This window comes from Capra hircus, chromosome 19, assembly GCF_001704415.2.
Source record: "Capra hircus breed San Clemente chromosome 19, ASM170441v1, whole genome shotgun sequence".
Taxonomy (NCBI): Eukaryota; Metazoa; Chordata; class Mammalia; order Artiodactyla; family Bovidae; genus Capra; species Capra hircus.
Genome location: NC_030826.1, coordinates 22,533,552 through 22,555,135, shown reverse-complemented (window position 1 = coordinate 22,555,135; position 21,584 = coordinate 22,533,552). Strand labels below are relative to the sequence as shown.

Below are 21,584 nucleotides of genomic sequence, written 5' to 3'. Positions count from 1 at the left end.
TCAACTGGGGAATGTGTGAGCAATGCCGATTCCTGGACCCCACTCAAGATTCTGATGTGATTAAGTCTGAGATGAGGTCCATGTTTAACATTTTGAATAAGTACTCCCAGGCTTTTTTGATGTAGGAGATTCTGGCCACATTTTGGGGAACTCTGACCTTGTTCCTGGAGAAGGGAATTAAGCTGGTTCTAAGAATCTCTTTGGTTTCTGACCCCCTTGTCTCCAGATTGCAGGATACCTGTATGGGGTGAGCCCACCAGATAACCCCCAGGTGAAGGAGATCCGCTGCATCGTGATGGTACCACAGTGGGGCACTCACCAGACTGTGCACCTGCCTGGCCAGCTGCCCCAGCATGAGTACCTCAAGGTTAGTGGAGGAAGTGGGAGAGCTGCGGCATCCTGCTGTCAGGGTGGTGGAGGGAAGGCAGAGGTTTTACTCTCATGGGTGGGATTTCTGGGCCCTAAAGAGCTTTCCACTACTCTTCCTATAGGAGATGGAACCCTTAGGTTGGATCCATACTCAGCCCAACGAGTCTCCCCAGCTGTCACCCCAGGATGTCACCACCCATGCTAAGATCATGGCTGACAACCCATCTTGGGATGGCGAGAAGACCATTATCATCACCTGCAGGTGGGCTTGAGCCCCCTTGGGAGGAAGGGTGATGGGAGGCATTGTGGGCCAGGGCCCAGAATGGTGGCCTGAGCTCTGACTCTGTCCTCATTTCTCTTCCAGCTTCACACCAGGCTCCTGCACCCTGACAGCCTACAAGCTGACCCCCAGTGGCTATGAATGGGGCCGCCAGAACACAGACAAGGGCAACAACCCCAAAGGCTACCTACCCTCACACTACGAGAGGGTCCAGATGCTATTGTCAGACCGCTTCCTTGGCTTCTTTATGGTCCCTGCCCAGTCCTCATGGAACTACAACTTCATGGGTGTGTGGGGCAGGGTGTGGGCTGAGGGCAGGGGTGCACAGGAAAGTGGGGATGAGGTTAGGCCACCACCCTTAGCACTTGGGCCCAGATGCTGGTTTAGAGATGGCCCAGGGACCCAGGCTGGGTGAGGCAGGTGGACCTTGCCAACGTTGGCCTCTTCCTTCTCCTCCAAGGTGTCCGGCATGATCCCAACATGAAGTACGAGCTGCAGCTGGCAAACCCCAAAGAGTTCTACCATGAGGTGCATCGGCCCTCCCACTTCCTCAACTTCGCTCTCCTGCAGGAGGGCGAGGTCTACTCTGCGGACCGAGAGGACCTCTATGCGTAGTCGTCTCCTCACCTCTTGCTCCAGCCTTCTGGTCAAGGCTAGAGCCTGTGGCCCCACAGACAAGCTGGTGACATTCAGCAGCTTGGCCCCTTCTTCTCTCTTCTGTGCTTGTGATGTTGTTGACCTCCTGGTGACTTGTAATTGTGAAAAAGTATAATAATAAATTTTGTATAAATATGAGGTTTTGAAGCTTTTTTTCCCCTGAGCTCAGATTCTGGATGTAGGGATGGCAGAAGCTGGACGTGTCCTCGGCAAGCTGCTGGACTGAGCCTTGAGTCCCCCTGTTCGGAGCTGTGGGGATAAATATCCTCTAAGCTCAGAGAGCTGAAGGGAAGTTGGGCTTTCACACCCCTGCTGCTATGACCACATTTGCCAGTTTTTCCCCAAATACTTGTAAACGCTCACCGCTTTTCAGCATCTCTCGCAGCAGTCACTATTTTGAGTGTAGAAGCTCCTGGCTTGTTCTCTGTAGCTGCAGAGCCCAGCTTAGCCCCTTAAGCTTTGTGTCACTCTCAGCCTGTCCTGGAAATAGGCACCCAGCTGGACAGTTGGCTGCCGCTGGCTGAGGTCAGTGACAGCCCGCCTACCTCTCACCTCTGGGCTGGAGAGTTGGCAGCCAAGTCAGGCCCCATGATTCTAGACACAGGGGTGGAGCCTGGTGTGGACACTGGGGAGGGCTTGACGAAAGTGACCACTTACAGCCCTGGGCCTCAGCTCCTGGACGCCTGGCCGGAATGTCCTACTTCCTGTGACCTTGGGGGCTTTAACAGGGCCCTGAGACTCTTACAGCCTTTTCCCTGAATCGCTCCTCCCTTGTCGCTTCTACCCCGCCCTCTACTGTCCTAAGCCGCTTCCTGGGCCAGGACTGATTGGCTTTTTCCTGCCTCAGTTGGGGGAGGAGGGTGTCGCAGCCCTGGTCGCCTTCGGGGGACATGGAGCCCAGAAGGGCGGCGCCTGGGGCGCATGGCTCCGGGCCTCGGGTGGTCCCGGGATCGGGGACGGCCGCGGAGCTCGTGTACCACCTAGCGGGGGCCCTGGGCGCTGAGCTGCAGGAGCTGGCGCGCCGCTTCGGGCCGGAGGCCGCAGCCGGACTCGTTCCGCTGGTGGTGCAGGCGCTGGAGCTCCTGGAAAAGGCGGCCGTGGGGCCCGCCCCGGACTCGGTAAGTCATGGCGCCCTTCCCCAGCCGCCCGCCTGGGCCAGCGGGGGCTGACCTAACAGCGCGGCCTTCCCAGCTGCAGGTATCCGCACAGCAGGCGGAACTCGAGCTGCGGCTGCTGCGAGAGGAGAACGAGCGCCTCCGCAGAGAGCTGCGCTCTGGACCACAGGGTGAGTGCGGGCCTGCAGGGCTCCGTGGTCGGGGCGGCGCAGGGCTCCCCCTCTCGCGGGCCCGCCGCTGAGAACGCCCCTTCCTCAGAGGAGCGCGCTCTGCTGCGGCAGCTCAAGGAGGTGACCGACCGCCAGCGGGACGAACTCCGGGCGTACAACCGCGACCTGCTGCAGCGAAGCCAGGAGACCGAGGCGGTGAGGGCGGGGCGGGGCGACGTGCCGGGGGCGGGACCCTGCCGGCCCTCAGTTGCCCCGCCCACCAGCCCCTTGGCTCCGCCCACAGTTGCAGGAGCAGCTGCAGCGCCTCCTGCTGGTGAATGCGGAGTTGCGGCAGAAATTGGCCGCGGTACAAACCCAGCTACGCGCCGCGCGGGACCGCGAGAGCGAACGAGAGCAGCGGCGCGAAGCGGCCTTGGAGCCGCCTCCAGAACCGGTTCAGGGCCAGGCCTCGGGGCCCGACTGCGAGCAGAGGCGGGAGTCCGAGCGGGCGACCGCGGGCACAAGAGCCTCGGGGACCCCCGAGGACCCGGTGAGTGCCCTATGAGGGGACGGTCCGGCTCTCGGTGGGCACTCGGGAAAGTTTTGCTGTACTGCGTAGCAGGGCCAACAGGCTAGCTAGAAGGTGGTTACGAGTGTGCGCCACCAGCCGGCCTCCGCCCCTACTCAGCCAGAGCCCCGGCCTGGCACCCATGGTAGCGCCCTGGCCTCCCAAGGCTCCCTGCCCAACCGAGGCGCCCACTGCCCAAGGCGTCCCTGTCCAACCTAGGCGCCCACTGACCAAACCTGTCCTTCCACAGGCGGATGCCCCGCTGCCGCCAGGGCTCCCAGCCAGGGCAGGGCAGTGCGGCTTCAGTCGAGAGGAGGTTCAGCAGATCCTTCAGGAGCGGAATGAGCTCAAAGCCAACTTGTTCCTGCTGAAGGAGGAGCTGGCCTACTTCCAGCGGTGAGGGCGCCAGGCAGGGCCCAGAGGCTCGGGGGCGCCAGGCGCACCTGTTCCCTGGCCTCGGTTCACCCGCCTCATTCTTTGAGTGGTTGATACGTCCACGGCGTCGTGTGCCAGGCACCATGCTGGGCACTGGAGGACAGGAGTCACATAGTCCCTGCCCTCCTGGATCTTCTTCCATACCGGGGAGGGCCAGTGCTGAGGGTCACCAGCAGCGGCTGTCAAGGAAGTACTCCCAGGAGGGGTGACACCTAAGCTTAGGGGCGGAGGGGTTAGCAAGGCAGAGTGTTCCCAAAAGGGGAAACAACATGCACAGGTACTTGAGTCTAGACCTATTCTTAGCATCCCTACGGCTTTGTCTCTGCCCTTCCTCCTCCTCTGTAGGGAGCTGCTGACAGCCCACCGGGTCCCTGGGCTTCTGCTCGAAGCCATGAAGGTAGCTGTCAAGAAGCAGCGGAAGAAGATCAAGGCCAAAATGTTAGGGACTCCAGAGGAAGCAGAGAGCAGGTAAGTCCCGGCCTCCATTCCCACTGAGCCTGGTCACCTTCTGAACCCATTGCCTCAGACTGCGCTTGTCACCTAGCTTAGCCACCTCTGGAACCTGCTAACCTGGCCTGGTCACCCCACCCACCCACCCACAAGCCTGCCGTGCTGAGCCCACCGCCTTCTCGCTGGATCACGGCTGCTCCCACCTGCCCTGCTCGCTGCACATCCTGACTCTGCTTCTCCACAGTCGGGTTTCGGTTTCTTTGGTTTCTTGTCTTGGCTGCATCTGTTTGTTCCCAGGCAGGTGAAGGTAAGGCTGTAGCTGCAGGCCCTGTCCACGGCCTGCCGTGTATCTGGCTAGAAAATGAAAGCCGTAAGATGTCCTCTGTCTCCCCAGATTTCTCTTCTCTCCAGTTTCTTTTTTAACTTTTTATTTTATGTTAGCGTATCGTGGATTAACAGTGTTGTGTGACAGTTTCAGGAGCACAGAAGAGTGATCCAGTTTCCTTCACTCCAGCTTTGGGGGCCCCAAAGTCACTCTGTCCTCCCCTTCCTGCTCCTGGGGGCTGCACAGAAGGCTGAACGTAGTGGACTCCCTTGGCCCTCAGGGCCTTGATAAAGGACCCTCACGTCTCCTCTCCTCTCTTTGCTCTTCTCCGCCTCAGTGACGATGATGATGGCTCATGGCTCCTGCTCTCCAGTGATAAGGGAGACCATTCTGAACCCCCAGCCCCTGAGTCCAGAATACGGAGTTTGTATGTTGAGGAAGGGAAGGACGAATGTGGTCGGGGTGGAGGGTGGAGGGGCCCACCTTCCCTCCTGCTGCCCTAAGCGAGCAGCATGCCCGTACCCTCCTGCTCCCCTGGTGGCCCCTTTACCGTCCCCTGCCTCGTGCTGCCCTTTCTTGCTCTGGCTCCCCTTTTTGCAGCACCCCCTGCTCCCCTCAGCCCCTGTACTTGGCCTCCCTGGCAGCCAGGCTCAAAGCACCTCTTGGCTTTCCCCCCAGCTTTGGCCAGTGGTATCGGGGTGAAACAGAGGCCCCTGGGACTGAGACCAGCAGTGTGGCTCCCAGCCAGCTACAGGGAGGAGAGGAGACCCCGCAGCCACCCCACCTGGAACCAGTGGGCAGCCCGACAGCCCCCAACTCCTGACGGGTCCTGCTGTGCTCTCAATGAACATCTTTGTCTGGGGTCTCAGCTGCCCCAGAGGCCTGACTTTGGAGTCTGTCTGTAGTTGGATGTGTGACCTCAAAGGACCGGGCTCCCTCCTTCCCTGCCCTCCTCCCTGGCTCTTCTCTGATCCTGGTCTGAGTCTGATGGGAGCTCAGCCTACTTTCTTTCCTGTCAGTTCAGTTCAGTCGCTCAGTGGTGACTGACTCTTTGCAACCCCATGGACTGCAGCACACCAGGCCTCTCTGTCCATCCCGGAGTTTACTCAAACTCATGTCCATTGAGTCATGGACATGTCCAAACTCATGTCCATCCCGGAGTTTACTCAAACTCATGTCCATATCAATAACCTCAGATATGCGGATGATACCACCCTTATGGCAGAAAGTGAAGAGGAACTAAAGAGCCTCTTGATGAAAGTGAAAGTGGAGACTGAAAAAATTGGCTTAAAGCTCAACATTCAGAAAATGAAGATCATGGCATCTGGTCCCATCACTTCATGGGAAATAGATGGGGAAACAGTGGAAACAGTGTCAGACTTTATTTTGGGGGGTTCCAAAATCACTGCAGATGGTGACTGCAGCCATGAAATTAAAAGATGCTTACTCCTTGGAAGAAAAGTTATGACAAACCTAGACAGCATGTTGAAAAGCAGAGACATTACTTTGCCAAAAAAGGTCCATCTAGTCAAGGCTATGGTTTTTCCAGTAGTCATGTATGGATGTGAGAGTTGGACTGTGAAGAAAGCTGAGTGCCGAAGAACTGATGCTCTTGAACTGTGGTGTTGGAGAAGACTCTTGAGAGTCCCTTGGACTGCAAGGAGATCCAACCAGTCCATTCTGAAGGAGATCAGTCCTGGGATTTCTTTGGAGGGAATGATGCTAAAGCTGAAACTCCAGTACTTTGGCCACCTCATGCGAAGAGTTGACTCATTGGAAAAGACTCTGATGCTGGGAGGGATTGGGGGCAGGAGGAGAAGGGGACGACAGAGGATGAGATGGCTGGATGGCATTACTGACTCGATGGATGTGAGTCTGAGTGAACTCCGGGAGTTGGTGATGGACAGGGAGGCCTGGTGTGCTGCGATTCATGGAGTTGAAAAGAGTCGGACATGACTAAGCAACTGAACTGAACTGTTGTCCATTGAGTCGGTGATGCCATCCAACCATCTCATCCTCTCTCGTCCCCTTCTCCTCCTGCCTTCAATCTTTTGCAGTATCAGGGTCTTTTCCAATGAGTCAGTTCTTCCCATTAGGTGGCCAAATTATTGGAGTTTCAACTTCAGCATCAGTCCTTCCAATGAATATTCAGGAATGATTTCCCTTAGGATGGACTGGTTGGATCTCCTTGCAGTCCAAGGGACTCTCACGAGTCTTCTCCAACACCACAGTTCAAAAGCATCAGTTCTTTATAGTCCAAGTCTCACATCCGTATATGACTACTGGAAAAACCATAGCTTTGACTAGATGGCCTTTTGTTGGCAAAGTAATGTCTCTGATTTTTAATATGCTGTCCTTCCTATATCTCTGTGCCAAGCCTTGGGGGCCAGATAAAAGTGCCGCTTCTCTGAGCTTCAGTTTCCCCATCTGTGAAACGGAGAGCTGACTGCCCTCCTCCCAGGTGTTTGTACAGATGGCCTAAGCTATTGGAATAAAGCAACTGCCTGTGATAGCCAGAAACGGCTCCACGTCTATCTGCCGGTGATCCCCCCTGCCCAGCTCTGCCAGGATGGCCCCTTGGCTGTCACTGGTGGGGAGGCCTTCTCCCCTCTCCCACTTTCCTTGGGGAATGTGACCTAACAGATTCCCGTGTCTCACCCGCTCGCCTGTCCTGGGATCTGGGACTTACAGCCTCATCTTCCTGCCCGCTCCGGATTCAGACCAGCCCAGAAGCTTCCACTCAGCCCTCACCATTGGCCTTCCCTTTCCTTTCACTATTCTGGTGTCTGCGTCTCAACGCCTGCCCACTGTCTCAGGGAGGTGCCTCATGGCAGCCCGCCCCTCTAGCCTGGTTTCCTCAGGAAAAGCCTGGGGAGGAAGCAGGAAGGGGGTTGGGCGCTGTGGGGGCCAGACTGACCCAAGCCCTCCCGCTGCACTGGCCGCCATGGGGCCAGGGCTGCTGTTCCCTCTGCTGCTGCTCGGGGCTCTGGGGGCCCCGGGGTCTGAGCTGGATGCCGGGGGGCGGCACGTCTGCAAGGCCAGCAGGTGGGTCTTGTGGGAGTCTGATGAGGGGGGAGGAGGACATGAGGAAAGAGGGGCTGAAGCGGGAGGGGCTCGGGGACAGCCTGGAAGGCAGTGGGGTGGCCAGGGACAGAGCGGAAAGGGTTTGCAGACGTGGGGCTGTGAACCTTGGCCAGGCCAACCAGATGGGGCTGAGGCCAGTGACAGTGATCCACCTGCAGGGCCAGGCTGCCCCCCCGGCTGACCCCTCTCTGCCCCACAGCCCCTCTGCTGAGCTCCAGTGCTGCCCAGGCTGGAGGCAGAAAGATCAAGAATGCACCATCCGTGAGTAGCCAGGATGGTCCCACCCGCCTCACCCCACCCGCCACTGGAGGAGAAAGGAGGACAGAGCCCAATGACCCTTCCTTCCTACCCACCCTGGGGTCTGTTTGCCGTCCTGAGCCCTTGTGCCAGGGTCCCTCCTGTGACCCAACCCCCCAGCCCCAAGGAAACAGCCCTTGAGGGAGGCAAGGGCAGCGGGAGCCAGTGAGAGGGACAGAGTGTCCCCTGGCCGCACCCCTGTCCTTCCAACCTGGGTGGGGTGTTTTTCAGCCGTCTGCGAGGGGCTGGACGCCTGCCGGGAAGACGAAGTATGTGTGAAACCAGGCCTCTGTCGATGCAAACCTGGATTCTTCGGAGCCCAGTGCAACTCCCGTGAGTCCTGAGTGTCTCCTGAAGGTTGAAGGCGCCGGGCAGGACTGGGGGAGAGGGGAGGTGAAGCAGGTAGCAAAGTAATCTTACAAGAGCAGGGCCAGAGTCCCTCCAAGCTTCGCTGAGGAAACTGAGGTCCGGAGACAGGAAGTGACGCACTCCCGGGGATGCCCTGAGTCATCTGGCTTCTATGCCATCCTCTAAGTCCTCCCACAGGTTCATTTCTGGGCTGTTCATCTTCCCTTTCAACTTCCTGAAAGATGTTGGAGATCCCAGCTAACTGCAAAGTGAATGTGCTGTTAGTCTTGTACACCTTATGCGAGTCTGGAGGGTGCCTGGAGTGTCCACCTTCTCTGGCACAAAGAGGGACTTGGCAAAGTGGTTGGTGGGCAGTTTAGCCAGAGGGCAGCCGGCCGCCAGGGGTTGGGGTTGAGAGGAGATGCTGGGGGTGTGTGGCTTCTTCCATGACCCCAAGGGCAGCCTCCAGGCCTGGATAGACTCAGTTGTGGGGGAGAACCCAAAGAGAGGGAGGAGGGGCCCCAGTGCAGGCCCACCCACTTCAGTGTGGCTCTGGACAGGCCCCTTTTCCACTCTTAAGTGTGTTCTGGAATGTGGAAGTGGGAGGCTAGGCCAGTGCTAACTGAGCCTTGTGGTTCAGAGTTGGGGGCAGGAAGTGAGCTGTGCCCCAGGGGGACAGGCTGTCCCCAGCTCCTGAAGGGTGGGCCGGCTCCCCCCCAATACACACTTCCTTGTGCCAGGGCCCCTCCTGGCACACAAGGGGGCGCGCAGAGAGCATCCGTGCCCGGCTTGAGCCCGCTGACCCTCTTCCGTTCCCCCCTGCCCTGCCGCAGGCTGCCCGGGCCAGTACTGGGGTCCCGACTGCAGGGAGGTCTGTGCCTGCCACCCGCACGGCCAGTGCGAACCGGCCACCGGCGTGTGCCACTGCCAACCCGACCGCTGGGGCGACCGCTGCGAGTCCCCGTGCGCCTGCGGCCCCCACGGCCGCTGCAACCCCGAGACCGGCGCGTGCCGCTGCGATCCCGGCTGGTGGTCGCCCACGTGCCGCCGCCCGTGCCAGTGCAACCCCGCGGCGGCGCGGTGCGATCAGGCCACCGGCTCCTGCCTGTGCGAGCCAGGCTGGTGGGGCCGCCGCTGCAGCTTCCGCTGCGCCTGCCACGGCTCGCCGTGCGCGCAGGAGTCGGGCCGCTGCGCCTGCCGGCCGGGCTGGTGGGGCCCCGAGTGCCGGCAGCCGTGCGAATGCGTGCGCGGCCGCTGCGGCGCCGCCTCCGGCCAGTGCACCTGCCCGCCCGGCTTCCGTGGCGTGCGCTGCGAGCTGCCCTGCCCCGCTGGCCGGTACGGGCTCCAGTGCCGCGACAGGTGAGCCAGGGTGAGAGGGAGGGAGGAGGGCGTGCGAAGGAGCAGGAGAGAACGAGGGGAGCACGCGGGGGCGCTGGGAGAGACTTGCGCAGAAACAGACAAGGGTGGGATGAAAGGGGGCAAAGAGACCCTCGATGCCCCTAAGCCTCGCCCACCACTTTCATCTGGTTACAGTTGAATAAAATACTCCTAGCAAGTCGTAGAAGCAGGACAAAAGAAACACAACGAATCACATAGCAAAAGGGCTATTGCAGGGTCTCTCTGCCACTCAGGGTCTTTCAAACTTTGACCAGGTCCGCCCACTTTAAGAAACGTTTTACATTCTATCATATATGTATTCAGTTCAATTCAGTCGCTCAGTCGTGTCCGACTCTTTTGCGACCCCACGGACTGCAGCAGGCCAGGCCTCCCTGTACATCACCAACTCCCAGAGCTTGCTCAAACTCATGTCCATGGAGTCAGTGATGCCATCTAACCATCTCATCCTCTGCCATCCCCTTTTCCTGCCTTCAATCTTCCCCAGCATCCGGGTCTTTTCCAATGAGCCAGTTCTTCACATCAGGTGGCCCAAATCTTGGAGCTTTAGCTTCAGCCTCAGTTTTTCCAATGAATATTCAGGACTGAATATTCCTTTAGGACTGAATATTCAGTACTGAATATTTCCTTTAGGATTGAGGGACTCTCAAGAGTCTTCTCCAACACCACAATTCAGAAGCATCAATTCTTTGGTTCTCAGCTTTCTTTATGGTCCGTTTATTTCTTTATTTATACACATGATATACATATATATCATACATGTATATGATGGGCTGTATATTAACTGAAGTAAAAAATTAAGCTGACAACACACACACACATGCATATATATACACCCAAATGTTTTCTGTTCTCTCTTTTTAAATTCTGGTCAGGATCTGTTAAATTGATTTTATGAACTCCCCTTCTCCCACTAATGAGCCTGATCCACGTGCATGATCCCAGATAATTAAGTCTCTGGAGGGAGAAAGTTCAAATAAGGATGATGGTGATATTAAGATAAGATAAGCCTTACTGGAAAAGTTATTAAAAGAGTAGATCCTAAGAGTTCTCGTCACAAGGAGAAAAAAAAAAAAACAACACTTTAGTTTTTGGTTTCCATATGAGATGATGGGTGTTAACTAGACTTTTCCTGGTAAGCATTTCACACTATATATATGAGGTCATTATGCCTCACACTTTGAATTCATAATAGTGCTGTATGTCAATGATAACCCAGTAAACCTTAAAAAAATCTAAAGATAAAATGCTAGTGGTGAAAACAGGCGCCTGATGCATTTTTAAATGCACAAAATAGGAGAGGAGCTAAGCTAGTGAGGCCTGTTCACGCCAGACCTCTGAGGTGGCAAGGGTGGAAGGGAGGAAGGGGAAAGGGGAAAACTGGGAAAGGGGAAGGAAGGAGACCCTGGGCAGAGGGGAGGCAGAGGTTGGGGCAGTAACTTGGTTTTCCTGGCTGGGCTGGGAACTCCTGGGGACCCTGGGATCCAGGGAAGGCTGGGGCTCAGAATGTGGGGGGGTGGGTAGTTAGGAAAGGGCTGGAATCCTACTAGAGCCTCAGAGATAGTCTGTCCAGCCTCTTTGTTGTACAACATGGGGAAACTGAGGCTCAAACCTGCCTGAATGGCCCTGCTGGAACCAAGATGCTCTCTAGACCCTGGAGGCCTGGGTGGGTGCGACATCCGTCTGCCTCCCAGGGCTCCCTGGATTCCTTCTCTTCCCAGCTGTGGCCAGTGCAAGCAGAATAAGCCATGCTCTGCAGACACAGGCAGCTGCGAGGCCTGCGAGCCAGGCTGGAACGGGACCCAGTGCCACCAGCCCTGCCCTCCTGGCACCTTTGGGGAGAACTGCAGGCAGCAGTGCCCCCACTGCCGGCTTGGAGAGGCCTGTCAGCCAGACACTGGGCACTGTCAGCACTGTGAGCCTGGCTGGCGGGGGCCCAGGTGAGGGGCCAGCCTGCTCAGGGAGGGGTATACCTTCTAGATGCTTGCTCCAGCTGCTCCCTCTCGGAGAGCTGCCCCCTCTTCCAAGCATATAGTCACACAACCCCATGGGGCCCACCTTTGGGTGAAAACTAAGGCAGGAGACATGGGTGATGATGTGGCCCTGGGCAGGCCCTCCGCTACTCAGGCTTCCCACCCTTATCCCCCTCCAGGGATCTGTAGTCTGTCACCTATTGGGTCTGACCTCAGATTCAAGGCCCCGCTTGTACCTGAGCTTCACTGCTGAATGAGTAGACGCTTGGGTCTCTGAATCTAGAAGTGTGGGGGAATATGGGTGGGGCCCTTGCGGGGGCGGTCAGGCTGGCCTTGTTCTCCATTCTGAGTCTCCTCTCACCTCAGATGCGAAGACCCCTGCCTGATTGGCACCTTTGGGGAAGCTTGTGGCTCTACCTGCCCCACCTGCATCCAGGGGACCTGTGATACTGTGACTGGGGAGTGTGTCTGCAACGCCGGCTACTGGGGGCCCAGGTGCGGACTGGGAGGAGGAGGGGCCTAGGTCTGGGCTCTGTGCAGTCTGCTCCCTAAACTTCCCTGCCTGGGCTTCTCCACCGCCCACCCAGCATACTCATAACTAGGAAGGTGTTCCTCTGGTTGTGGAATTCCTCTGGTATTCCTCTGCATCTTCCAAAGGGGGCTCAGTAGCAGAAGTAGAACCAGCTCAGTCGTGTCCGACTCTGTGTGACCCCATGGACTGTGTGTAGCCTGCCAGACCCCTCTGTCCATGGGATTTCCCAGGCAAGAACACTGGAGCGGGTTGCCATTCCCATCTCCAAGGGGTCTTCCCAGCCCAGGGATGGAACCCACATCTCCTGCACCTCCTGCCTTGGCAGCGAATCCTTTGCCACTGAGCCACCTGGGAATGTCAGCATCACCAGTGTGAGGTTCTCCCACCCATGGGACAGAAGAGAGAATTAACTGGCAGAGGTTTCATTTTACAGAGAGGACCCAGGCCCAGAGAGTTAGGGCGGGGCTGGGCCTTGCCCAGACCTCCAACCCCGAGGAAGTCTGGATTCCACTGGCATCTTGCTTACTTCAATGATAGCGCCAAGTGGACATGGAGTGAAGATTGTGAGAGGTGGACCCTGCCTGAGGCTTGCACCCTGGGGGGCCTGGGAACCAGGGGGCAGTTTGTGGATTGTCTCTCTGGAAGATGGGCTTAGGGGCTAAGGGATTCTTATAAACACTGCCAGGGATGGGGTGCTTAGAATGTGGCTCAGAGGTCAGAGGAGTCTGGCTGGGCATGCTTCAGGGGAAGTCTGTGTGGCAGAGGGTGGGGAGCAGTGCCCAGAAATCTACCTTCCCCTGCCCACCTCCATGCCTTCTCAGCCAGCCTCCCGCTTATCTCCCCTGTCCCCCCAAAAGCTGCAATACTTCGTGTCCATCTGGCTTCCATGGAAACAACTGCTCTGTTCCCTGCGAATGTCCAGAGGGAAGCTGCGACCCTGTCTCTGGGGCCTGCCAGCTGGGTAAGCTGGAACAAAAAGTACAGGGTGAAGTAGCTGGGGGAAGGGTGGCCTTCTTTTTTTTTTTGGCTGTACTGCGTGATATGTGGGATCTTAGTTCCCTAACCAGGGATCGAAACCCCGCCCCATGCAGTGGAAGCTGGGAGTCTTAACCACTGGTCTGCCAGTGAAAGAATGGCCCTTGACACAGGCTCTGGGACTTCCTTACTTGCTAGAAAGGCTAAGCCCACTTCAGAGATGTTCTCTCTATCTGAAATCTGTATGGGTGCTTTGAAGCCCCCCAAACACATGACAGAGCCCTGGTCCCCTGAGAAAACAAGCTAGCACCAGGTACGCAGGGCTGGACACTGAGGTGTCTCCTCAGGCCTGAGAATTGGGGCAAGAGTTTGTGGAACAGGCCGTGGACCATCAGGAAGGGACAGACCAGCAGGGAGGCTGCCTGGAGGAGGGGGCCTCCAAGCTGAGCTGAGTCTACATCTCTCAGAGGAGGGGGAGGGCCCCACAGGTGGGAGATTCTGAGGAGAAGGCAATGCAGAGCTAGAGGTGAGACATGATGTGCGGGAGACAAGAAGGCCGAATATGTGTCCGTCCCCCGCCCTCCCTAGGATCTCATAGTCAGGATGCCGCCCTCATCGCGGGCATCCTCGTACCTCTGCTGCTGCTCCTGCTGGCCATCGCCTGCTGTGCCTGCTGCTGCTGGGCTGCCCGGCTGGACCCCAAGGACAGGTGAACTCAGGCCCCTGTCTTCCCAACCCCACAGCTCAGGCCATGGGTGGAAGCAAGGTGGTATCTATGGTTTCCTTTCTGGGATGGAGATAGGCTGATCTTGTCATACATGTAGGTCAGAGGTAATGAGGTAGCTGGCCATGGCTGTGGCCTGGAGACACCACTTCAGCCACCTGCCCTCCTCAGATGCTTCCGGGGTGGAGGGTGTGGGGGAGCAGGCACCAGGCTGGCAGAAGGCAGAAGCAGCAAGATAACTCTGGGTGGGGAGGCAAAGTGAAGGGAGAGCGCCGTGAAAGCCTGTGCAAGGGTTCAGCAGAGAGTGTGGTTTTCCGAGAAGAGGAGAGGCAAGGAGGGATTGAGGCTTGGGGGCTGCTGCGGGGAACACTCTTCACACAAGAGCTTTGTTCCTTTATGAGACCTCTTCGTACTTCTCGGCCCCTTGGAAGCTCAGAGCAGTGTGGACAGAGGTTTTGAGCAAGGCACTCGGGGGCAGGAGATTTGCCTTCTCAATTCCCAGGACACAGACCCAAGGTGACCCTGCTAGTCACTGGCCCGCATGAAGCCCATTCTGTTTTCTGGACTCTGTTTTGTCTGGTGTGCTGTTGGTTCACTCACTGCCCCTTGAGCATGTCCCTCTTGTCTGTGGGGGTGTCATCAGAGCCCAGACCTAGGAGGCCCTACCCTGGGGACCTAGTTCTCGGGGAAAAGGAGAAGCCCCTCACTCGGGAACCAGGACGTGTGCACAGTCTGTCTGAGGAATGGCAATGAGTGAAGCAGTCGCTTCCAGCTTGGGGGTGGGGACAAGGGTGGGCTTCCCGGAGGTGGTGTCACTTCCAGAAAGATCAGTGAGCTGGGGCTCAGCGAGGATGATAATCACACAGCACTGCATTTGGGGGCAGCCCTCTGTGTAGCTGGTGCTATGCTGGGTCCTGGAAAAAAAGCTCTGATAGATAGGAGCTGTTGTCCCCATTTTACAGATGAGGAAGTTGAGGCCCAGAGAGGCTAAATCAGAGCCAGATTGGCCACCTTGTGACTCTGGAGCCATGCTGGCCTCTGGGTCAGGCCTGAATCTCAGGGTCGATATTATATATATACATATATCTGCATATCTCAGTTTGGATTTTACTCTGTAGTCACAGAGAGTAATTGAGGTAGACATAGTCACTTTGTCACGTGAACCATGGAGTCAGAATGGTCCTGGGCCTTTTCTCCTGCCCTAGTCAGGGCTTTCCCACACTGACCACTCTCCCTTGCCCTCAGGCCAGTGAGAGATGGAACTGCCATGTCCAGGATGAAGCTGCAGGTCTGGGAGGCCCTGACCTCCAGCCTGGGCTCTGCGCTGCCCTGTGGTTCCCTGAGCAGCCACAAGCTTCCCTGGGTGACAGGTAAGTGGGTGCTGAAGGTCAGGGGTTGCCAAGGGACAAGGCGTCCCCTCGGGTGCTGCACTTGACCTGGAGCCTCTCCCCCGCAGTCTCGCACCATGACCCGGAGATTCCCTTCAACCACAGCTTCATCGAGCCACCCTCTGCCGGCTGGGCTTCGGACGACTCCTTCTCTTCGGATTCCGAGTCTGGAGAAGAGGATGAGGGTCCTGCCTACTGCGTACCACCCCAAGAAGGTAGCCCCCAAACAGCCCCCCCACGCCCTGAGCCAGCCTGCTCATCACACCCTCTTCTTTATTCCTTCAGCAGACATGTAGCAGGCGCCCACTCTGTGCCCATCACGGTTCTTGGCTGTGGGATGCAGTCAAGAACAAGAGAGATGCCTGCCCTGCCCAAGCTTGTAGTCTACGAGACAGCGGGTGGTAGGACAAAGTGATACATGCTTTCATGGGGGACATGCGAGTAGGGGCTCGTAATCCAGCATGTCAGGGGTGACAGGGGTCAGAGACGATGTCTCTGTGTTCACGGTATTGGAGTGAATCTTGCAGAATCACTAGGAGTTAGCCCAGGGACAGGGAGAAATGGCAATGACATTTCAGGGAGAGGGAGCAGTGTACACAAAAGGCAGTAAGTGAGAAGGACATGGCCACGTGGCGCTGAAAGAGTTTTAGCGTGGTTGGAGTGTGGTATTATCACAAAGTTGGGGAGAACAGTGAGAAGAGGGTAGCGGCGGTAGTCTCTGCCTGAATAGCCCTTTCCCCTGGCCCTCTGCATCCTCACCCTCTTCCTTGCTCCATTTTGGGGGCCTCCTAAAAGATGCTGAGCTGGGTAAGATGGACTGGGGAGCCCAGCCCAGCTTCAGTCAAGCACTTCTGTCTCCTCTCCAGGGATGGTCTCTGCGGCCCCAGCGGAATCCTCAGAGGCCAGCCTGGCTGGAGGTCCCTTCCCTCCCCCTGAGGACGCCTCCACACCGTTTGCCATCCCGCGCACTTCCAGCCTCGCCAGGGCCAAGCGGCCATCAGTCTCCTTTGCTGAAGGCACCAAGTTTGCACCGCAGAGTCGCCGAGGCTCTGGGGAGCTCTCCAGCCCGCTCCGAAAGCCCAAGAGGCTCTCCCGGGGGACCCAGCCAGGTCCCGAAAGCCAGGAGATTGAGGAGCCCACAGGCCCACAAGTGGAAACAGATGGGGCCCCTCCTGGCACTGCCAGCCCCAGGGATTCAGCTGCTGGCCGCCGCCGGCTCCCACTTGGTGGCCGGACAGTGGCTGAGCGTGTAGAAGCCATCGAGGGCAGCGTCCAGGAAAGCTCAGGCTCTGTCAGCACAATCTACATGTTGGCAGGGACACCGCGGGGACCTGAGGGCCCTGTCCGGTCTGTCCTCCGCCGTTTTGGTAGCTTCCAGAGAGGCCAGGCAGAACCCAAGGTCAAGAGTGCCATCCCCAAGCCTCCACGTCGGGCCCTGAGTCGGAACAGGGGCAGCCCCAGGCTGGACTCTGGCTCTGCCCATCAGAGCCCTAGCTCAGCCATGAAGGAGGAGCTGACTGGGGCCTTGGAGTCTGCAGGGACTGGGTCAGAGGAGGGTGCCAGGAGCCTGGGGGGCGGCATCAAGAGCTCAGGGGGTGGCCAGGAGGTGGCCCCTGAGGATGGTCCCCTAGGACAGGATCCCCAGAAGGTGGCTGACGAGGAAGGGCAGGAGGAGCCCCAGTATGAAAATGTTGTACCCATCTCTGGGCCACCGGACCCCTGAGGATCTTTAATTTCGTGAGTGGGAAGATGGTGGATGGGGCTTAGGCCTCAGATTGCCCCGATCAGATTGTGTTTTGTGCTGAGAAAATATCCCAGGGCCAGAAAGACATGCCCCCTTGCGCTTTCACCGGGAAATGTCAGTGCTGGAGGCCAGTTGGCTCTGGGTCCTAGCCAAGCTCTGGGAGTGGGTCTGGAAGGCCTGGGCAGAGACCCCACCGGATGGGGTCAGGAAGAGGGAAGAGATGACTGCAGGGACTTTTTTCTCTGTTGTCCTGGGCTCTGTTTAGTCCCAGTCTCTTCTTTCCTTCATTTGCAAAACATTTTTCTGAAATGGGAAACAACCTAACTGTTGGATGATAAAAAATTAAAGAGATATTCCTTATGAAAGGTTCCTAAACAACCAACTAAATCAGGTTGTGTAAGAATATGGGAGCTTGTTCATGCTATCCTGTTACATGTAAATCATGTTTCCTTTTTATAAATTTCATTCCTTTTGGCCTCAGAATACATGTTTAGAATTCTTCCATTTTGTGTTTATTTTGTGACTGGTTTATAGACTTAAAGACATGAGGGGGACTTCCCTGGTGGTCCAGTGGTTAAGAATCTACCTTGCAATGCAGGGGACTTGGGTTCCATTCCTGGTCAGAGACCTATGAGACCCCACATGCTGTAGAGCAACGAAGCCCACAGACCACAACTAGAGAGCCCGAGCGCAGCAGCTACTGAAGCCTGCCCACTCTGGGTCCCATGCGCTGCTACTAAGGCCCGACATAACCGAGTACCTAACTACTTTTAAAGAAATGAGAAAGATGGACGTGCGTAAAAAGCATTTGAAAGAAAGGGATCACATGGCATTTTTCTCTGGAAGAGGAGAGTGCGGCAGATTATTTTCTTAAATTTACACATAATTTGCAAATTTCCTACATTCTTTTTTTATTTTTCTCACTAGGTTGAATTTTTTTTAAATTATAACAAGCAATGTTGTTTGTTAACAATAAAAAGGACTGGGCTTCCCTAGTACCATCGCTCAGTGGTAAAGAATCTGCCTGCAAAGGCAGGAGGCACGAGTTCGGTCACTGATCTGGGAAGATGCCACAGCTCCTGAAGCCCAGGTGCCCTAGAGCCTGTGCTCCGCGACGAGGGAGGCAGCACAACGAAGCGTGCGCACAGCCCCTGGAGAGAAGCCGCTGCTCACCACCGCCAGAGAGACGCCTGTGCAGCAATGAAGACCTAGCCCAGCCGCAATGAATAGAAGCTTAGAAATGAACAAAAGCACTAACATTATAGATGTGTCTAGAGTGAAAAATCAGATTTCCCTTCTCCTCAAGGGATTCTGTGGGATGAGGGAGGGGCCAGACTTAATTTTCATGGAATGCCTGTTGGTCTAGTCCTGAATTATTTCCTCACATAATTGCATTACCCAGACAGGAAATAAAGATCAAACCCCTCTGTCCCAGTGTGTAGAGAAGCTCATGAACAGTTTAGATGCTTCCTTTCAGATGTTTTTCTGCGCGCATGAGAAGAGCGTCTCATTCTGCAGTTTGCTATTTTACTTAACAATGTATCCTGGCTATCTTTTGATGTTAGTTAATATAAAACTACCTCTTTTTATAAAAACTGGGATTCCACCATGGGGAAATAACACAGGTTGTTTAAGCCATCCCCTACCTATGGGGATGTGGGTTGTTTCTAATTATTTTGATCCAATAAATGATTCAGTAGCCAACTCGGTCTGCATATCTTTCTGTATTAGTGCTACTTTTTCTATAGAAGAGATTCCTAGAAGTGGAATTGCTGGGTTATGGGGTAAGAATATTAAACATTTGAGTATTTACTCCAAATGGCCCCCCAAAAAGAATGGCTTTGTGTTCTCATAAATTATTTTGGTATCTGTTTCCCCACACCCAATCTGATAGGTTAGAGGTGGCATCTCATTATTATTTTAGCACACACAAAAAAATCTCTAAAGCAATAATATGTTAAAGCTTCTTAAAAAGTCAAACTCTTTGTACAGATAAGTGTTTTGTTTTTGTGAGTTTTTTTTTCTTTTGCCAATGCCATGCAGCTTGTGGGTTAGTTCCCCAACCAGGGACTGAACCTGTGAAAGCACACAGTCCTAAGCACGGAACCACAAGGGAATTCCCCAGATAAAAGTTTTTTGTTAGAGGTTTTGTTAGAGGTTAGAGGTTTTTAACTCAAAAAACTGATATTTTGATATGAATGATATAAAAACCATTATCATTCATGCAGCCAATGTTCATAGCAGCACTATTTATAATATCCAGGGCATGGAAGCAACATAAGTATCCATCAACAGATGAATGGATAAAGAGATGTCTACACACACAATGAAATACTACTCAGCCATAAGAAAGAAGGAAGTGTTGCCATTTGCAGCAACATGGATGGACCTAGAGAGCATCATACTAAGTAAGTCAGAGACAAATACATGAGATTGCTTTATATGCGGAATCTAAAAAAAAATGATACAAATGAACTTACCTACTAAACAGAAATAGACTCACAGACATAAAAAACAAAATTATGGTTACCAAAGGAGAGGGAGGGAGGAATAAATTAGGAGTATGGGATTAACATATATAAAATATTCAGTTCAGCTCAGTCGCTCAGTCGTGGCCGTCTCTTTGCGACCCCATGAACTGCAGCATGCCAGGCCTCCCTGTCCATCACCAACTCCTGGAGTTCACCCAAACTCACGTGCATCAAGTCGGTGATGCCATGCAGCCATCTCATCCTCTGTTGTCCCCTTCTCCTCCTGCCCCCAATCCCTCCCAGCATCAGAGTCTCTTCCAATGAGTCAACTCTTCACATGAGATGGCCAAAGTATTGGAGTTTCAGCTTTAGCATCAGTCCTTCCAAAGAACACCCAAGACTGATCTCCTTTAGAATGGACTGGTTGGATCTCCTTGCAGTCCAAGGGGCTTTCAGGAGTCTTCTCCAACACCACAGTTCAAAAGCATCAATTCTTCAGCGCTCAGCCTTCTTCATAGTCCAACTTTCACATCCATACATGACTACTGGAAAAACCATAGCCTTGACTAGACGGACCTTTGTTGGCAAAGTAATGTCTCTGCTTTTGAATATGTTATCTAGGTTGGTCATAGCTTTCCTTCCAAGGAGTAGCGTCTTTTAATTTCATGGCTGCAGTCACCATCTGCAGTGATTTGGGGACCCCCAAAAATAAAGTCTGACACTCTTTCCCCATCTATTTCCCATGAAGTGATGGGACCAGATGCCATGATCTTTGTTTTCTGAATGTTGAGCTTTAAGCCAACTTTTTCAGTCTCCTCTTTCACTTTCATAAAGAGGCTTTTTAGCTCCTCTTCACTTTCTGCCATAAGGGTGGTGTCATCTGCATATCTGAGGTTATTGATATTTCTCCCAGCAATCTTGATTCCAGCTTGTGCTTCTTCCAGCCCAGCGTTTCTCATAATGTACTCTGCATATAAGTTAAATAAGCAGGGCGACAATATACAGCCTTAACGTACTCCTTTTCCTATTTGGAACCAGTCTGTTGTTCCATGTCCAGTAGATAATAAACAATTGGACCTATTATACAGCACAGGGAACTATATTCAATATCTTGTAATAAACTACAGTGAGAAAGATATAACTGTAATAAACCACAGTGAAAAATATATAACTCCATATATACATATATGGAGCTTCCTGGTGGCCCAGTAGTTAGGGCTCCATGCTTCTACTGCATGGGGCATGGGTTTGATCCTTGGTTAAGGAACTAAGATCCCACATGCTTTGCTCCGTGACTCAAAAAAAAAAAATTTATATATATATATAATGGAATCACTAAAAAAATGAAAAAAAAATAGTATCATTAAAATGTGAATTTCAAAAAAAAGTGTGAATTTCTGGGACTTGCCTGGTGGTCCAGTGGTTGAGACTTCACCTTCCAAGGCAGGGGGTGTGGGTTTGATCCTTGCTCGGGGAGCCAAGATCCCACATGCTTTGGGGCCAAAACATAAAACGGAAGCAATACTATAACAGATTCAATTGTTTTTAGTCACTCAGTCATGTCCCACTCTCTGCGACCCCATGGACTGTGGCCCACCAGGTTCCTCTGTCCATGGGATTCTCTAGGCAAGAGTACTGGAGTCGGTTGTCATTTCCTTCTCCAAGAAAGACTTTAAAAATGGCCCGCATTAGAAAAACTTTAGAGTGAATCTCTATGATTATTCTAAGACCAAACTTCTTTTCAGATCTTTATCAGTTATTAGTATTTTTTTCTATAGATGATTTGGTTATATTCTTTTCCCAATTTTCAATTGAGATGTTCATCTTTTCCTCATTGATTTATAAGTGACTTTATATCAAGGACATTAATTCTTTGTCCAGTTTGTGACTGGTCTTTTAATGCTGTTTACAGTTTCTTTCTCCTTTTCCCTACAGAAATTAAAATTTTAAATTTAGACAAGTCTTTTTCTTTTTGACTTCTGGGTTTAATGTCATGTGTAATGGAAAGATGGAAAAGCCTTTTCTACCTTAAAATCAGTAAAATCATCTTCTACATTTTTTTTAGTACTTTAGTGGTTTTATTTATGAGTTTTTAATTGAAGTATAGTTGATGTACAATGTTTTATGTTACACATGCACACTATAGTGACTCACAATTTTTAAATTGTAATTATAAAATATTGGCTATATTCCCGGTGTTAAGTAACATATCCTTGTAGCTTATTTTAGGTATAATAATTTGCTTACAATTTGCCAGCAGTGCTGATGTGGGGTCTTTAACATTCCTGACAAAAAGACTGGGAGA

At 53.9% G+C, this 21,584-nt stretch overlaps 3 protein-coding genes across 5 annotated transcripts in view; all 3 read left to right on the top strand.

The window, feature by feature from the left end:
* Positions 1 to 1,444, top strand: part of PRPF8 (pre-mRNA processing factor 8) — a 31,096-nt gene extending 29,652 nt beyond the window's left edge. Inside the window, exons 40-43 of the mRNA XM_005693313.3 lie at positions 227 to 367; positions 492 to 631; positions 734 to 936; positions 1,110 to 1,444. Of these exons, the coding sequence (XP_005693370.1) occupies positions 227 to 367; positions 492 to 631; positions 734 to 936; positions 1,110 to 1,264 (639 nt within the window). The 3' untranslated portion in view covers positions 1,265 to 1,444. The remainder of the gene's footprint in view (positions 1 to 226; positions 368 to 491; positions 632 to 733; positions 937 to 1,109) is intronic.
* On the top strand, positions 1,955 to 5,234 carry RILP (Rab interacting lysosomal protein). Of its 2 annotated transcripts, XM_018064396.1 has the most exons (8): positions 1,958 to 2,424; positions 2,498 to 2,591; positions 2,680 to 2,786; positions 2,875 to 3,120; positions 3,389 to 3,534; positions 3,919 to 4,041; positions 4,686 to 4,775; positions 5,027 to 5,234. In XM_018064396.1, the coding sequence occupies exons 1-8, from the start codon at positions 2,197 to 2,199 to the stop codon at positions 5,169 to 5,171; spliced, it is 1,179 nt and encodes a 392-aa protein (XP_017919885.1). In that variant the 5' UTR covers positions 1,958 to 2,196; the 3' UTR covers positions 5,172 to 5,234. The 2 variants fall into 2 exon arrangements, with proteins under 2 accessions (XP_017919886.1, XP_017919885.1); XM_018064397.1 differs by lacking the exon at positions 4,686 to 4,775 and having other exon boundaries at positions 1,955 to 2,424.
* On the top strand, positions 6,529 to 18,512 carry SCARF1 (scavenger receptor class F member 1). Of its 2 annotated transcripts, none has more exons than XM_018064394.1 (11): positions 6,529 to 7,393; positions 7,632 to 7,693; positions 7,961 to 8,062; positions 8,911 to 9,436; positions 11,194 to 11,412; positions 11,812 to 11,940; positions 12,835 to 12,938; positions 13,541 to 13,661; positions 14,922 to 15,046; positions 15,133 to 15,279; positions 15,931 to 18,512. In XM_018064394.1, exons 1-11 carry the CDS (start codon positions 7,176 to 7,178, stop codon positions 16,785 to 16,787), a joined length of 2,610 nt encoding a protein of 869 aa, XP_017919883.1. In that variant the 5' UTR covers positions 6,529 to 7,175; the 3' UTR covers positions 16,788 to 18,512. The 2 variants fall into 2 exon arrangements, with proteins under 2 accessions (XP_017919883.1, XP_017919884.1); XM_018064395.1 differs by having other exon boundaries at positions 15,170 to 15,279; positions 15,931 to 16,447.